The sequence below is a fragment of the Callorhinus ursinus genome, unplaced genomic scaffold (assembly GCF_003265705.2).
Source record: "Callorhinus ursinus isolate GAN/ISIS: 27379988/994484 unplaced genomic scaffold, GSC_fseal_2.0 scaffold21, whole genome shotgun sequence".
Lineage (NCBI taxonomy): Eukaryota > Metazoa > Chordata > Mammalia > Carnivora > Otariidae > Callorhinus > Callorhinus ursinus.
In genome coordinates this window covers 1,501,777-1,519,265 of record NW_027397083.1, presented here as the reverse complement: position 1 = coordinate 1,519,265, position 17,489 = coordinate 1,501,777, and the positions used below count along the sequence as shown (strand labels likewise).

At 49.9% G+C, this 17,489-nt stretch overlaps 1 protein-coding gene across 3 annotated transcripts; it reads right to left on the bottom strand.

The window, feature by feature from the left end:
• Positions 1-398: 398 nt before the first annotated feature.
• UBE2L6 (ubiquitin conjugating enzyme E2 L6) lies at positions 399-12,024 on the bottom strand. 3 transcript variants are annotated; one of them, XM_025878304.2, is made up of 4 exons: positions 11,914-12,024; positions 7,887-7,982; positions 2,964-3,150; positions 399-1,082 (listed from the first exon to the last, which is right to left on the bottom strand). In XM_025878304.2, the coding sequence occupies exons 1-4, from the start codon at positions 11,938-11,940 to the stop codon at positions 931-933; spliced, it is 462 nt and encodes a 153-aa protein (XP_025734089.1). In that variant the 5' UTR covers positions 11,941-12,024; the 3' UTR covers positions 399-930. The 3 variants fall into 3 exon arrangements, with proteins under 3 accessions (XP_025734089.1, XP_025734091.1, XP_025734090.1); XM_025878305.2 differs by lacking the exon at positions 399-1,082 and adding an exon at positions 1,420-2,540; XM_025878306.2 differs by lacking the exon at positions 7,887-7,982 and having other exon boundaries at positions 11,914-12,008.
• Positions 12,025-17,489: the final 5,465 nt, after the last annotated feature.

The window sequence follows — 17,489 nt, the reverse complement described above, 5'->3', positions numbered from 1 at the left end:
AAGTCATGATCTCAGGGTTGTGGGATCGAGCCCCGCATCAGGCTCCGCGCTCAGGGTATAACCTGCTTGAGATTCTCTCTCGCGCCCTCTGTCCCTCCCCTCTGCTCGTGCACACGTTCTTCCAAATAAATAAATAAATAAAATCTTTAGAAAAAGGAAAAAAAGAGTTTAAAATCATGTAGTCAGTGGCGCCTGGGGGGCTCAGTCGATTGAGCTTGGTTTCAGCTCAGGTCATGATCTCGTGGTCGTGAGATGGAGCCGTGTGTCAGGCTCTGTGCTCAGCAGGGTGTCTGCTTGAGATTCTCTCCCTCTCCCTCTGCCCCTCTCCCTACTCGTGTGCTCGATCTCTCTCTCTAAAATAAATAATAAATTAAAAAAAAAAAAACCACGTAGTCAGATTTTCAGGATGGAGATTCTTCATTTCGTGATTTATCAGTGGAAAAGGAAAGGTTTAGCACCTAAATCTAGACACGTAATACCTATTAGCAGTCTGGCCGACTTCAGTCACTCCATAAACAAATTGCTCAATTGTAAATATGATTCTGAGTGCCCTAGCCTCCCATGCATACTCCCCACGTGCCCTCTGCCCCCTGATGCCTGGGATCTGCGGGGATTCTGGTTGCCTTCTAGGCTCATTTCCTGCCAGCTGGCCTGGAGGTGACCTGTGTCTGTAAGAGCAATTAGTGAGACCAGGATTTCCAGAGAAATCTGGAGAACTGTACTGTCATGAACTCCTCTGGCTCTGGGGTGGAGAAAGAGAGCGGGAAAAGCCCACCTGTGGCCAGGTGAACCTGGGAAAGGGTCCACACACCACACACACAGACTAATGACTAACAATCTATGAAGGAAAATATGGAACAAAGGAGAGGGGCTCCAGCCCTCAGTCCACGGCACATGCCCGTCCATCACACAGAGGATGGGTGAGAACGGTTAGGAGGGCCGGTCCGCTCCATACTTGAGGGTGAACTCTCTGGCCTCTTTGTCGAACAGCTCCGGGTTCTTTGTCAGCAGATCCGCGAGCTCCACCCGAATAGGCTGCCCGAGGTCTGGTTTATTCACCAGCACGCTGAGGGCCTCCAAGACTGGGGAAAGAGGCCAGATCAGGACAGCAGGATGAGAGAAAAACCCGGGGAAGGAGGCGATGGCAGCCCACCCCCAGATGCCCCGGCATTTCACACTCACTCCGCGGGGGACTCCCGGGGAGCTTCCATCTCTCAGGATGAGGATGACTCTATGACCGAGTCAAATGCCCCCCGTTCCTCACTGATGATGCCCAAAGCCCTGACTGGCTACACCAGTGCTTTCAAACTATGTTCCATGCGTCAGAGAAGCTTCCCATCATGGGGGTCGATGAGATAACTGGGGTTTCGGGGTCCCACTCCCTTTTCAACAAGAACCACTCTGTTTTTCTGCTTGATATTAGGATTTCAAATCAACTTTTATTTGGGAAAAAGGGTTCTGAGGCTAAAGACTGGAAACCACTATTGCCCTGTGGCTCTGGGAGCCCAGTGAAGGCAGTGGTCCATCGCTCAAGGCAGGTGCACATATGAACACACACAAACATGTGGTTCTACATTAAGAGTGCTCCACAGTCCCCCTGGGTGACTCCTCCTTTCCCTCTGGGGATCCTTGTTTCCAAAGGCTAAGAACTCCTGAGCTGGCCGGGGCACCTGGGTGGCTCAGTCGGTGAAGCCTCTGACTCTTGATTTCAGCTCAGCTTGTGCTCTCAGGTCATGAACTCAGGGTCACGAGATCGAGCCCTGAATCAGGCTCCTCACGCAGTGGGGAGTTTGCTTGAGATTCTCTCCATCTCCCTCCCCCCAACTCTCACCCCCACTCGTGCAAACACACACACGCTCTCTTTCTCTCTCTTAAAAAATAATTAATTAATTAAAAAAAAAGAACTCCTGAGCTGGTCCAGAAGCAGGACAGACTGCACACAGATTACACTCATGGGCTCTAGAAACGCACTGTCCACTATATAAGGTAGCCACTAGCCACCGTGTATATACCTAAATTGAAATGAATTAAAATTAACTGCAATGAGGAATTCAGTTCCTCCGTCACATTAGCCACATTTCAGGTGCTCAGCAGCCACCCGTGGCTACTGATCAGGAACTGGACCGTGCAGCTATGGAACATTTCTATCACTACAGAACGTTCTGCTGGGTAGCACTGTTCTAAAGTCAGCCAAGCCTGGCTTTGAAGCCCCGCTCGGCCACTTGCTGTATGACGGTAGGCAAGTGCTTTAGCTGTCATGTGCCCCGGGATCCTCATCGACTCAAGAGGCAATGAGAACACCATTCATGGGGCTGCTGGGATCAGATGAAGTCGGTGTGCGAAGCTCCTAGCACGGTGCTCAAAGTGCTTCATCGATGTGTACTGCCATTACTGGGCCAGTGTCCTCAACTGTCATTTAGTGCACTGAGCCTGGGAAGGAACAGACCTCACCAAGGTCTGCAGACAGAGCAGCAGAGCCCTTCCCTCCACAGCCCATGCTTCTCTCTCCCATGACCCACAGCAACGCTGCTCTGTTGCACCTGTCCAGGTAGAAGAGCAGGGGCTCCAGGACCAGGTCAGCCAGTCCAGCGTCTCAGGATGCATCCCTTTTATCCAAAGACAGGCTGAGAGGTGCCTGGGTGGCTCCATTGGTTAAGCGACTGCCTTCGGCTCAGGTCATGATCCCGGAGTCCCGGGATCAAGTCCCACATCGGGCTCCCTGCTCAGCGAGGTGCCTGCTTCTCCCTCTGGCCCTCCCCCCTCTCGTGTACTCTCTCTCTCATTCTCACGCTCTCAAATAAATAAATAAAAAAAAAAAAAATTAAAAAAAAAAAAAAAAAACAAAGGCTCAGCTGAGACCCGCAATTTTCATCTCCTCTCTTTTGGGCTTTTCTGACTCAAAATCAGTCCCATAACCCCACATCCCGGATCAGTCCCTCCTGTTAAGCGAGGCCCAGTCCCACCTTGGCAGGTCTTGGTGTGAGGCTTCCAGTTCTCACGGCTGATGATGGGCAGGCAAACGCTTCCGTTGTGGTCCACGTTGGGGTGGTAGATCCTGGTGGTGAATGTCACTGTAGGGGGCTTGAACGGATAGTCCTTGGGGAAGTTGATGCGCAGGTGGAAGGCCTTGAGGTTGTAGGGTGGTTTCTCCTGTGCAAGAGAAGGGGTCAAACTCTGTTCCAAAACAGGTCTGCTCTGAAAAGACTGGTTTCCTCCTAGGACCTCGGTCTGGCTCCCCCCCCCCTCTGCCCCACCCTGGGCTCCCAGGCATCCTCTCTGACACACTCCCAGGTGGCACCTGCACTCACTTGGTGACCGTGCCACGGATTTGTGGAAGAGTAGAGTCACAGAAGAATCCTGGCCGGGGAGACACCAACGTCAGATCCTGGCTCAAGCTGTACAACTGACTATGGACCAGCCGCCTCTCACCTTAGGGCCCGTTTCCTCATCGAAGACTGCGGCAAGTTTGATTAGACGAGCTCTAAGGACTATCTCGGCTTTTATTGTGTTTTTTTTTTTATAATTAGCTTTTTTCCAGTTTTATGTGTAAGTTTAAGGTGTACAGCCTAACAGTTTGATTTATATACATGGTAAAGTGATGAGCACAGTAGGTTCAGTTAGCATCAATCTTCTCACATAGATACAATAGAAAGGAAAGAAAAAGAAGGGGAGCGCCAGGGTGGCTCCGTCGGTGAAGGGTCTGACTCTTGGTTCTGGCTCAGGTCCTGATCTCGGGGGCCTGGGATCGAGCCCCATGTCTGGCTCTGAGCTCTGCATGGAGTCTGCTTGTCCATCTCCCTCCCCACGACTTCCCTCTCAAATGAATAAATAAAATCTTTAAGAAGAAAAAAAAGGGTTAGAATGGTAAATATTGTTATTGTGTACTTTTACCGTGATAGAAAAAATGTTTTAAAAAGAAAGAACTCAGGGGCTGAGGTGGCCGAGGGGTTGCCAGGAGCCAGTAGAAGACCCTCTGGACTTCGAGCAACCTGAAAACTTTCCTGGGCACTTAGCCCCTGCCACATTGTGTTAAGAGCTTGACACACACTAGTCCATGCAGCGGACAATAGGGGTTACATGAACTTTGGAGCCACCCTGCCTCAGCATGAATCTTGGCTCTGCCATTCTCTAGCTGTGTGACCTTATGCAAATAACTTAACCCCTCTGGGCTTCCATATGAGAATGATAATAGACTTCTTCCCAGAGCTTATGTGAGGACTAAATGAGTTCATTTATGTTAAGGGCTTAGAACAGGGCCCAGCACCTGGAAAGCACTACCTTTGTGTCAGCTACTACAGGAAGGATTATGAGAATTCACCACTATTAGCATCTATTTTATGATAAGGAAACTCAAGTTCAATGTCTATAACTTGCCCAGGATCACAGCGGAGTGCCGGGTGGGAACCCAGTGCCACCAACTCTACGTCTCCACACGTGAGCATTAGTCTACGCTCCTAGAAGCAGAGAGCCCTGGAACTCAGGTGACCCTAGCACAGAGCACAGAGGCTCCCAGCTGGTTCCAAAGTCCAGATCCTTTCAGAAATTTTGTTACCAAGAAGACAGGACAAAGACAGGCAGAACGACATATGGATGTAAGCCCAGAGTCAAGGTTGTACGAGAGCTCCTCTTGGTTAGCAGAGGACAAAATGGGAGCCATGGTGGTCCTGGGTGTGTCAGAGATTGGAGGGACAATACAGGGCAGAGAAGGAAGAAGTCTTAGCATTCCCATTTTTGATAATAAGAGCCCGGGGCCTGTGAAGTAGAGACAGGGTCAAGGGTGAGGCTTCATGGAAGGGATGGGAGAATGTCCGTGTGTCCTGTCTGCAGGGGTGCAGGCGGGGCTTCCTGGGTCCTAACAGAGGAAGGAGGCTGCCCAGCCTTGGAGCCGGGGGGGGGGGGGGGGGGGGGGGGGGGTGGCGGGGGGGGGGGGGGGGGGGGCGGGGGGGGGTGGGGGTGTGGGGGGGGGGGGGGGGGGGGGCTGGTTGCCTGGGGCGTGGCTTGGAGCTCCTCCAGAAAGCAGTTTCCTATCTGTAACATGAAGAAGTCAGACCACCCAACAGCTTCGTATTGGGGTCAGCTGAGAAAGCCCTATTTCCTCCTGAGTTCTGGGTTTAGAAAAAGCACTCGGCTATTCTTCCAGCTCTGCCAGCTTCTCCTGTGTGACCTTCTGTGTGACAAGTCACCTAACCCCCTCAGCCTCCAGTTTCCTCAACTGTAGAAAGGTGTCAGTCTTCCTGGTGGGGTGGCTGAGAGGATTTTAGTATGACGCTCATGCAATGTCCTGGAAACAGGGCTCGGTCCACAGGGGGTTCTCAGTGAATGGAACTCTTACTGTGAGTTTTCAAAGGCTCGTCCCACTGTCAGCTTTTTTACAAGGTGACAAGTGGTGCTACCTTGGTGAGCGTGTATATTGAGACTGAGCTTTTTTTTTATTTTAAGATTTTATTTATTTATTTGACAAAGAGACAGCGAGAGGGAACCCAAGCAGGGGGCGTGGGAGAGGGAGAAGCAGGCTCCCCACTGAGCAGGGAGCCCAATGCGGGACTCGATCCCAGGACCCTGGGGCCATGCATGACCTGAGCCGAAGGCAGACGCTTAACGACTGAGCCACCCAGGCGCCCCTGAGACTGAGCTTTTGGGGGCAATCCGCCAGCTCGTCCCACAGACCTTCCTGGGTTCTCCTTCCCCTGCCCGCCAACCATGCCTCTTTATGGCTTTACCAGGCACCTCTGGGCCCCCTTAGCTGGCTGTCCTACAACAACCCTTGACGCCCCCCAATCCCAGACTCTTCCCAACTAGCATGCTTGTTCAGGACCCCTGTATGGCTGGACCAGAGACCTCTGGCTAGTTCCTGGGGACACACCTACTGTGCTATTGTGATTTATAAGAAATAGATATTTGGTCATTCAGAAATATTCTCATATATATCTGGTCTTTGTCCACAGTGCCTAGCTCACAGCTCACAAAAACCCTTGGAATTTCCCAAGTGTTGAGAGTGACGCACATGTCTTTTTTTATGTTAATGAAGTAGCTTTTGGAAGCACCTAAGGTTGGGGGCTGTAGACAGAGGAGCCAACCCTGGGATTAAAGGGTCGGAGGGGAGAAGGGCTCCAGTTCAATCACCAATGGTCAATGATTTAATCGATCGTGTTTATGTAATAAAGCCTCCATAAAAACCCAAAAGGGCAGGGTTCAAGACAGCTTCTGGACTGATGCACACGTGGAGATTTGGGGAGAGTAGAATGCCAGGAGAGGGTGGGAAGCCCCGTGCCCTTCCCCCATGCCTTCCCTGTGCATCTCTTCCATCTGGCTGTTCTGCGATATAACCTTTCATCATCAACTGGTCAGTAAGGACAATGTTTCTGCATTCTGTGAGCCACTCTAGCAAAGTAATTGAACCCGAGGAAGGGGTCATGGAACCTCTGATTTATAACCATTCGGGTCAGAAGCAGCCTGGATTCGAGACTGACATCTGAGGGGAGGCGGGGGCGTGTGTGCAGGGGGGACAGAGCCCTTAATCTGTGGGATCTGATTCTATCTCTAGGTAGATCGTGTCAGAAGTGAGTTAAAGAATAGGACACCCAGCCAGTGTCCTGAGAATTGCTTGGTGGTGGGGCAAGGGTCGCCCCTCCACACGCTGGAATTGTGCTCAGACCAGAAGACCAGCCACCTCGGTTTTGCCAACCATTAGGGTCCTCTCATTTCACAGTATACTCTGAAATGTGACCTTCCCTCGGTTTCCCTGTCATCCACCTTCTTCCTTCTGACCTGCTCCTCCACCTTCACTCTCATCCACCTCAGAGCTAGTCTCCTTGGGGATCTAATCCGTCCCTGGAGCACCTTCTAGCACCTTTGTCCTCTGGCACTCGAGGCCCAGAGTAGGGGTCCTCACTTCAAGCCAGGTAAATGGATTGCCTCAACCCAGCAGCCCACAGGGCTTGACAGATGTCCGCCTTCAGCTCAGGTCATGATCCCAGGGTCCTGGAATCGAGTCCCGCATCGGGCTCCTTGCTCAGCGGGGAGCTTGCTTCTCCCTCTGCCTGCCGCTCCCCCTGCTTGTGCTCTCTACTCTCTCTTTGTGACAAATAAATAAATAAAATCTTAAAAATAAAAAAGTCCAAATCCTAAATAATCAAATGAATTGTTCTCTTGATATTCCAAAGAACTACCATAAAGTTTCACTGTTTTAATTTTTATGTCCATGTAACTAAAGGTGTGTAGATGACTTCCCATAGAAAATATCATCAGTCTATTAATGATAAAATAGAAATGCTGCACTCAGACAGGTCCTCTAGAATACTGTTTTCGCGGGGAGATTTTACTGAGAGAGATTTAATAAATGGAGAAAAATCGGAATAGTAGAGATGAGTTATTCAGATTGTTCTACGTAACAGTAGTTGTCTGATCACTATACGGTACACCCGAAACTTATATGTCACTCTCTACGAACCATACTGAAGTAAAAAAAAAAAAAAAAAGTTGTCTGAAATATGATCTTTAAAAGAAAACAGAATACATTTTAGGTTGGGGAGGGCAAATTCCGCCAACTGTGAAAAACAGGAAGTTTACCCCTACCCCATGACAAAGGTCCAGGAGTTCTGTTTTCTTCTTTCGGGGCCGTTTGTCTGCTGACACTTCTGTGGCGGGCTTGGTGACCACTGGCTTGAGGAGAGAATCTCCTACGAAATCCAGAAGTCTTTTTTTGGCCCTTCATCAGCCTGCTTCGACCTCAGAAGCAGTCAATGCAGAGACCTCTACCAGTGAGTGACCTCCAGTCAAAAAAGGACTCTAAGGCAGGGGAAACTCTGGCCCAGTCCTCAGCCTCCCTTGCCCATGGCCCTGGCCTGCCACCCCAATGGAAGGTCATGGTCCCCAGGGACACTCACGGGCAGAAGGAGCACATGCCACACCAGGACGTCCGCATCATCGCTGGACAGGTTCCGCAGGTACGTGGGAAGCTTCTCCTGAAGATCCTCCAGCTCCTGCAGGGGGCACAGGGGTGGGCAGGGGGCTAGCCTCCCCTACTTCAGCCGCCCATCCACCTGTCCCAGCAGAAAGCTGTCCCAGGTCCCAAAAAGGACCTCCTAGGGACAGACGCTGACCAAGTCAGAGACCTCATTTACTGAGCACTTAGAATATGCCAGGCACAGGGGCTCCTGGGCGGCTCAGTTGGTTAAGCGTCTGACTCTCGATTTTGGCTCAGGTCACGATCTCAGTCAGGGTCGTGAGACTGAGCCCTGCAACCAGCTTCCCACTCAGCAGGGAGTCTGCTTCTCTCCCTCTGGCCGTCCCCCTGCTTGCACACACTCTGTCTCTCAAATAAATAAATAAAATCTTAAAAAAAAAAAGGTTTATTTGACAGAGAGAGAGTTTGAGAGAGCTCAAGTAGGGGGAGCGGCAGAGGGAGAGGGAGAAGCAAGCTCTCCACTGAGCAGGGAGCCCGATGCAGGGCTCCATCCCCGGACCCTCAGATCATGACCTGAGCTGAACGCAGACGCTTAACCGACTGAGCCACCCAGGCGCTCCAATAGATAAATCTTAAAAAAAAAAAAAGGGGGCGCCTGGGTGGCTCAGTTGATTAAGCGACTGCCTTCGGCTCAGGTCATGATCCTGGAGTCCCGGGGTCGAGTCCCGCATCGGGCTCCCTGCTCGGCGGGGAGTCTGCTTCTCCCTCTGACCCTCTTCCCTCTCATGCTCTCTATCTCTCGTTCTCTCTCTTTCAAATAAATGAATGAAATCTTTAAAAAAAAAAAAAAAAGAATGTGTCAGGCACAGCGCTGAGTGTTTTAAGTGACTTAGGTGCCTTTAGTCTCACCAAGCTCTGTAGGTACTAGGTGGGGAGGGAAGATGAGATCCTTGTTTCCAGACATTATTACTCTCTTTGGAGCCTTTCTTTCTAAAGCCAAGATACTACACTACACCTCCGTCCTTTTGCTCTCTTCCTGGAGAGACACAAGGTCCTAATTCCCGCCCTCCCTCCCTTCTTCCCACGGCACCCACTGCATGTCCAGCATGACGACAGACCCGTCCAGTGCTCATGGCAGAGAGGGCAGCAAAGACAGACTCCTCCAGGCCAGGGCTGGGGGAGGGAGATGGTTCAGGCCGACTGTAGCAGAGGAGAACACTACACACCAAGCAGAGAAACAAGGCGACAAGGAGTGACTCACACGCCCACCCCTGCCCCCACATGTAGCCCAGTGACCGGGACATCACTGCATTCTCCCTCCAGCGCATTACAGAGCATCTTCTATTTGACGGCTTGAGTGAGAAGGGCCCAGCCCTCAAGACCTTCCCTGGAGTAATGGCAGAAAGGTGAATGTGACTGTGTGAAGGTGTGCGGCTACACACTGGGGTTAGAGGAGGGGGGCACTGAGCCAGGCCATGCAGAGTAAACAGGAGTCCACCATGCAGAGAAGGGGAGAGGCACCAAGGCAGAGGGCCCAGTGACAGCAAATATGCACAGTGTGCCCCACGCAAGCTTTCTAGTTATTGATGGAAAAGGGTTCCGTGATCAAGCACTTTGGAAAACATAAAGCTAAAGCGTATTGTGAATCTCCAAGATGTGAGCCCACAGCATACAGTACTTCTCACACATATCTGACCAAGGAACCCCTCTTCCCTTTTGGGGTTCATCCTGCAGGACAACGGATCTTTTCTTTGGAAAACCAAACAACAACAATAACAAATAAAAAGACATTCAAGGGCAAGTCATATTCCTCTGGAACACCAAATGGGTATAAACCATTGGTTTTCAACCAGAGGCGATTTGACCCCACCCCCCAGTGGACCTTGGGCAATGTCTAGTACCATTTCGGGTAGTCACAAATTGGGGGACTGCTATCAGCATCTAGTGGGCAGAGGCCAGGGATGCTGATAGACATCCTACAAAGAATTATCCAGCCCCAGGTGTCAACAGTGACAAGGTTGAGAAACCGTGGTATAAACAAAGGCAGACAGAAAGCTCAAACCCAGTCCACAGTATGGGAGGGCCTTTTCAGACTGTGGACCACATGAACTTTCTCTACACCCCCAACATATAAACAAAACCCTGGCCCCATCGCCTCTGTCTCAGCTCATACTCTGTCTCTGTTCATACCCACAAACTGCTTCTCGTGCCTTCTGCCCAGTCTATAAATCCTCAATTATTTTTCATTCCAAAAGTAGAAGCATCTGCTCCCAAGAGTCCTAGCTGCAGCATCATCTATGACTCTTTGGCAAGAAATGAAGCCCTAAGTCAAACAGAGCTCTGGAGAGGACATTTTCCCGACTCTACTGTAACTGAGATCGCTTGGACTTTTCTGTTGTAGAAGAGCTCTCCCAAAAGATTCTGCAAGCCTGAGGATACCGAAACAAAAGCTAGGACACACGGCTCTTTCCTGAGGCCAGTGAGGAAGTCACCTGACTCAGAGGAAAAGAAAATGAAAGTAAAGACGCTACTGGACAAGCCTGTGGGTTGGAGCCCCACCAACCAGGGCTCCAATTCCAGCCCCATCACTCCCTACTGGGTGACCCTGGACAACTAAGTTATTCTCTCTGAGCCTCAACGTCCTCATCTGTAAAATGGGGGTGTAAGACTTATCTCACAGAGTTGCTGTGGGAATTTTACAAACTAGAAGTGGCCTGGCATTTCGTGGTGCCAGTGTGATAAATACTGGCTCCTAGCTCTTTCAGGCTTGGCTAGAAGGACCTTCTGCCCCATTTTGTTGCTAAGCTCCAGATTTCAGATCTTCTGGGCTGAGCCAGCTCTATGCCCCAATCTGAGACGCTCTATCTCGCAAAGGTGGAGGGGAGCCGGCAGCCCTCCTCACCCGCTTAAGCTCACCCCCACTCTACACACTGGAGGGGTGCTTCCGAGAGAGTCAAAGTCTGGGGCATGTCAGACCCATTTCACCATGAGTGCTCTTCGTTCCCCACCTATGCCCACCTCTGGGCTACACCCCAGTCCTTCAAACACCCTGGGTTTTCCCACCTCCCGGGGAATTTGCCCCCTTCCCATCCTCCCAGACCTCATTTCAAATTGTGTTCCTGACTGGAGGGGCATCTGGGTGGCTCAGTCAGTTAAGCGTGGACTCTTGATTTCCACTTGCTGGGGTGATAATCTCAGGGTCATGGGATCGAGCCCCAGCTCAGGCTCTGTGCTCAGCGTGGAGTCTGCCTGGGATTCTCTCTCTCAAATAAAAATAAATAAATCTTCAAATTGTGTCCCTGATTGGAAAGAAAGCTCAAGGGGGGTGGGGGGGCAAGATTTGTGCTCATCTCTGCCTCCCTGCTTCCTAGAACAGGAGCCAGCACATAACAGGCTTTTGACAACATTTGTAGAAGGAATGAGTGCACGCCACCTACTCCAAGACGCCTTCCAGCTCCTCCTTGGCATCTTTTCCTCCTGAGAATACCCAGGGAACTTTGTTCCTGGCTTCTACTCAACACGCCATACTTCTTGGGACTCTAGAAATGTAAGTACCCAATTCCGGGGCGGGGCAGGAGCTACTCCAAGGCAAAGACCTTGTTCTCATTACCTCTGTTCCACACACACACACACACACACACACACACACCGCCCCCCGCCTCAGCAGAGCGCCTGGTTCCTGGAATCTTTCCAGCACCTCCGTGAGACGCATGCAATTGTTATCACAAGTTTCTGGCAGGAGAAAAGAAACCGAAACCCGTTCGGCTCAAGGAGAGCCGGCTCATCCCCATCCCCAGCACAGCCCAGGGAGGCAGCGACAGCCCCGCTCGAAACCCCCCAGGCTTCCTCCAGCTCCAGTTCCCGCCCCTCTCGCAGACCCACTCCTCCGGACCCGGCGGCGGTGACAGCGACAAATAACCGCGCTCCGAGAGCCAGGAGAGGGATGCAGGGGGAAGGGCAAGGGAGGCAAGGGGAGCCGTGAGAAAGGGGTCTCCGACCGCCGTTACCTTCGCCACCCGCTTGCTGGCCATCATCTCGGGACCGAGCGTGGGGGGAGTTCCGTGCTCTCCAGCAGGACTGAGCTCCGGCGCGCCCCCTCGGTGCGCCCCGCCCCTGGAGCCCCGCCCCCCGGGGCCCCCCCCCCCGAGAGCCCCGCCCCCGCTGCGCCGAGGACTCGGGTTCCCTCGGTCCCGCGCGAGGGCCTGGGATCCGGGGACCCGTGCGCACGCGGCGTTGCCTGGCCCCCTGCGCCCGCTGGGGGCGCCGTGCACCGGGCGGATAGCGCTCCGGGCACGGCGCCGGTCCGCCCCTCCGGGTTTTAGCTGCAGCTCCGGCGCCGGCGGCCGCGCGGGACCCCGCATCCCCACGGGCCTCTCCGTGCCACCTGCAGGACACACTCTCCGTGAGTCAGCACAGGCTGCTCGCGGTGTCAGCGCAGCCCCGCCGCAGGTCGCCCGCGGCCTCCGCCGTCAGACTGCCGCCCTGAACCGCTGGAGCGCGTTCCTGGGGCCCCGCTGGAAAAGCCACTTACCCACCCTGGGCCCAGTGCCCCGTCTCTAAAAATGGATGGGGGGTGGCTGAACGACATCCCCTGGCAGCTCGGCTCTTTGTGGTGTCCAGCAGCATTCGCTGGTGGGACCGCAGGAACGCTTCTCCCAGTTGGCGGCTTGGGTGCAGAGCACCGCAAGGGGGCGCTGTTGGACCCATTCCTCTCGCTTTACGGATTCCGTCCACAATTCATTCGGTCCTTGACTGGGTTTAATGTTTAGTGAGGGCCACTATGTGCTAATTTGGGAAACAGTTGGGTGGCGGGAGCCCCAAGATGGACTTCAGGAGCCTCTCTTCCGGGGAGGCTTCTCGGCCTCCCTTATGGGCCTACAATGTGCGACCCCAACACACAGCTTGGGGTCTCCACCCCTCTGTGCAAGGGCAGAGACCTTTCGCCTAGCCGGACCCTGAGACCACCATGGAATAGCAGCCCCCGAGCACGGAGCAGTATCTGGGGAAGAATCTCCTAGTAACACTGGACTCCTTGGGAGGACTGACCAACCCCTGTCAAAAGTCCAAATGAGGAAGGAAATCGGCATATTTTGAGTTCTGAGCTTGTACCCCATATAGTTTTTATCTAACTGTGTTAGAACTAAGTAACTTCTCTGCTCAGATGTGGGATGCATTTGCTGAACGATTAATTCTGTTTAATTCAATTCAGTAAACTATCTAAGCATCTTCTATATGCCGGAAGTGACTAGGAAACTGTCGGAAAGGTGAGGGAAGAAAGGCATTTGAACCTACCTCTGATCGAGCATCTTCGTTAATGAGCATTTACTACGGAGTGCCAGGCCCTGCCTTTGGGGAACACCCTGATGAGAAAGTGAGGTCCCTGGGGCGCCTGGCTGGCTCAGTCCATGAAGCATGGGATTCTTGATCTTGGGGCTGTGAGTTCAAGCCCCAGGTTGGGTATAGAGAGTACTTAAAAATAAATCTTAAATAAATAAAGTGGGGTCCCCTGTCCTTGAGGAGCTCTCAGGCTATTTAGACAGAGGGAAAGAATGCAGCCACTGTCTTGCTCCACCCAGGGCCTGCCGTGGTAAGTGTGGTAAGTGCTCAATACACACACAATACACGTCGTAGAAAGGAGGAATGGGAGAGAAGGATAAAGGGTTCTCCTATTTGGGAAGATAGTGTTCCCATTGCTCCCAGAGAACACACTCCGACATCTCTGTCCCTCCAACCCAGCGTATTCGCTCCTGGGCAGCGACCAAACATCATTTTAATATTTATTAGTGTTATTTTTACTACTTTTAACATTGTTTTATTTTTTATTTTATTTTTTTAAATTTTTTAAAGAATTTTATTTATTTATTTGACAGAGAGAGACACAGCGAGAGAAGGAACACAGCAGGGGGAGTGGGAGAGGGAGAAGCAGGCCTCCCGCGGAGCAGGGAGCCCGATGCGGGGCTCGATCGCACGACCCTGGGATCATGACCCGAGCCGAAGGCAGACGCTTAACGACTGAGCCACCCAGGCGCCCCTAACATTGTTTTTTTAAAACAAATTTTTGCTTATTTGTTTTAAGTAATCTCCACCCCCTTGGACTGTTGTGTTGCCGTCAGGAAGAGCTGGTTATTAGGAATTACTCCCTGGTCCAGAACCGGGGTATGGTGAGTTCCATGCTCCTACCTGCATGACTCTGGTCAATGCAATTTATAGCCTCCCTACCTTTGTTTTCCCATCTGTTGTCTTATGACTAACAAATATGGCAAACTGGGGGTGCTTGGGTGGCTCAGTTAGTTGAGTGTCTGACTCTTGATTTCGGTTCGGGTCATGATGTTGGGGCCGTGGGATCGAGCCTCATGTTGGATTCCATGCTTAGCATGGAGTCTGCTCGTCCCTCTCCCTCTGTGCCTCCCCCTCACTCTCTCTCCCTCTAAAATAAATGAATAAAATCTTTAAAAAAAAATAGGGCAAATTGGTGGCTCAGAAATGCAGTCAATTTTGCAGATATGTTTTATGTAGCTTGTACATTCTTTTTAATATGGTGCAACATTTTAAAAATGAAAGACTTAAGTGTCAAAGTAGAAAACTTATTTGCAACTTATTGCAAACAAAGAATTAGTACCCCTAATGCATAAAGAGTACCTTTGAATAAAAATTCAACAATTCTAGTAGAAAATGGACAAAAGATATGAAAAAATTCAATGAAAAGCATGAAGAAATTGTTCTTAAACATGTGAGGGGTGCCTGGCTGGCTCAGTCAGTGGAACATGTGACTCTTGATCTCAGGGTTATGGGTTCAAGCCCCACATTGGATGCAGACATTACTTTAAAAAATAAAATCTAAGGGTGTCTGGGTGGCTCAGTTGGTTAAGCAACTGCCTTCTGCTCAGGTCATGATCCTGGAGTCCCAGGATCAAGTTCTGTATCAGGCTCCCTGCTGAGCAGGAGTCTGCTTGTCCCTCTGACCCTCTCCCCTCTTGTGCTTTCTGTCTCTCACTCTCTCTCTCTCAAATAAATAAATAAAATCTTAAATAAATAAATTCTAAATAAAAAATGTGAAAGATCAGTGGCTATGCTTACAATAGGATAAATGTATATATGAAAAGCACACCAAAGTACTTTTTTTCACCTATCAGATTCACAAAATTTTATTTTATTTTATTTATTTTTTTAAAAATATTTTATTTATTTATTTGACGAGAGAGATAGCGAGAGAGGGAACACAAGCAGGGAGAGTGTGAGAGGGAGAAGCAGGCTTCCCACCAAGCAGGGAACCCAATGTGGGGCTTGATCCCAGGACCCTGGGATCATGACCCAAGCCGAAGGCAGACGCTTAACCGCTGAGCAACCCAGGTGCCCCCAGACTGGCAAAATTTTAAAAGTTGAATAATTAGTACACATCTTTGGGAGAATGTAGGAAAATAGGCACTTGCATATTGCTGGTAGAAATGTAAATTTGTACAGTCTCTACGATGAGCAAGTTGTCAGTAACTGGCAAAATGATAAATACGCATCCCTTTGATTCATCAGTTCTGCTTCTAGGCATTTTATTTTATAGATGTATGAAATTTTATTTTATCAATGTATGAAATAATGTAAGTACAGATTTACTTATTACAGCAAAACTTTGGAAACAATCACTATCAAGAGGGATCTGGTTAAATAAAGTATGGAATATCCATACAAGTAAATACAAAGCAGCCATAAGCAAGAATGAGGAAGCTATTTATGTACTGATAGAGAAGGCTCATAAAGATAAACTTTATGGAATAAAGCAAACTACGGTACAATGTGGGGACGCCTGGGTGGCTCAGTCGGTTAGGCGTCTGCCTTCAGCTCAGGTCATGATCCCAGGGTCCTGGGATGGAGTCCCGCATCCGGCTCCCTGCCCAGCAGGGAGTCTGCTTCTCCATCTCCCTCTGCCACTCCTCCTGCTTGTGCTCTCTCTCTCTGTCAAATAAACAAATAAAATCTTTAAAAAAATATATGGTACAATGTAAAAAGTATGTTATAATCTGTGTAAGTAGAGGAAAAATAGTATTTGCCTGTGTATGCCCACAACATCTCTGGAAGGATGCAAGATTCTGTGTTTGTCTCTAGTGAGGGTAACTAGGTAACTGGGTACTGAGGGGAGAGGAAGTCTTTTCACTATAAACCTCATTTCCTTTTAAAGTTTTGAAAAATGTGAATGAACTACCTATTGACGCAAGTGAGCAAACCTTTTAGAATCTCCAAAAGTAGAAAAGAGAGTTTTATTCGAGCCAAAGTTAAGACAGATGCCTGGGGAAACCTGCTCTTCACAGGGAAGAAAGCATTCTGGAGAATGAATGGATTTTACAGGTTATATACTTTTTACATGTTGTAAAAACTCAAAGGTTATAGATTAGCATATAGTAAGGAATCACGAGATCTATCGTAAAGGAATGCAGGAAATGGGAGCATTGAGTGATATCTCCAGGACAAAATGGTTTTCCTTTAGGTGACTCATTCACAAAACAGATGTACAATGCCTGTGTGGCCGGCCATAAATTAGGCTTTTGATTTGAACAAAGTTTATATATAGTCGTGTTGACTTAGAAAGAAATCTAAAATGGTTTTTCTTGTATATCAGGCCTTTAGAGAGTTTTTCTCTCATCAACCTCTTCAAAAATGAATAACATTTAAAATTTAAAATATTCGGGATGCGTGGGTGGCTCAGTTGGTTAAGCATCTGCCTTTGGCTCAGGTCATGATCCCAGGGTCCTGGGATTGAGTCCCACATCGGGCTCCCTGCTTAGTGGGGAACCTGCTTCTCCCTCTGCCTGCTGCCCCTCCGCTTGTGCTCTCTCTCTCTCAAATAAATAAATAAATAAATAAATAAATAAATAAATAAATAAAATTTAAAATGTTCTTTCTTTAGGGGCACCTGGCCAGCTCAGTTGGTGGAGCATGTGACTCCTGATTTTGGCGTTGTGAGTTCAAGCCACATATTGGGCATAAAGATTACTTAAAAATAAAATTTTTTAAAGATTTTTATTTATTTATTTGAGAGAGAGAGAATGAGAGATAGAGAGCACGAGAGGGAAGAGGGTCAGAGGGAGAAGCAGACTCCCTGCTGAGCAGGGAGCCCGATGTGGGACTCGATCCCTGGACTCGATCCCAGGACTCCAGGATCATGACCTGAGCCGAAGGCAGTCACTTAACCAACTGAGCCACCCAGGCACCCTTAAAAATAAAATTTTTTAAAAATATTCTTCCTTTGGGCACCTGGGTGGCTCAGATGGTTGGGCGTCTGCCTTTGGCTCGGGTCATGATCCCAGGGTCCTGGGATCGAGTCTCGCGTCAGGCTCCCTGCTCCTTGGGAGCCTGCTTCTCCCTCTGCTTCTCTCTCTCTCTCTCTCTCTCCCTCTCTCTCTCCCTCTGTCTCTCATGAATGAATAAATAAAATCTTTAAAAAAAAATATTCTTCCTTTAAAACTGAAAGGTTTTTACATTAAAATTTTTATTTCTGGCTTATCTCGGAAAATGAGGCACTTGGCAATAGAGGCCCATGTTCAGTCTCGGCGATGGTTGGCTGGAGCCATGTAGGGGCTTCTCCCTTAGAGCA

What these genes read in the sequence shown, in the direction of transcription:
- UBE2L6 (XM_025878304.2), bottom strand. Translation starts at nt 11,940, where the DNA reads ATGATGGCCAGCAAGCGGGTGGCGAAG. An exon ending in CCAGCAAGCGGGTGGCGAAG is followed by an intron (nt 7,983 to 11,913) that starts GTAACGGCGGTC and finishes TGCCCCCTGCAG; the next exon opens with GAGCTGGAGGATCTTCAGGA. An exon ending in TCACACCAAGACCTGCCAAG is followed by an intron (nt 1,083 to 2,963) that starts GTGGGACTGGGC and finishes CTCTTTCCCCAG; the next exon opens with TCTTGGAGGCCCTCAGCGTG.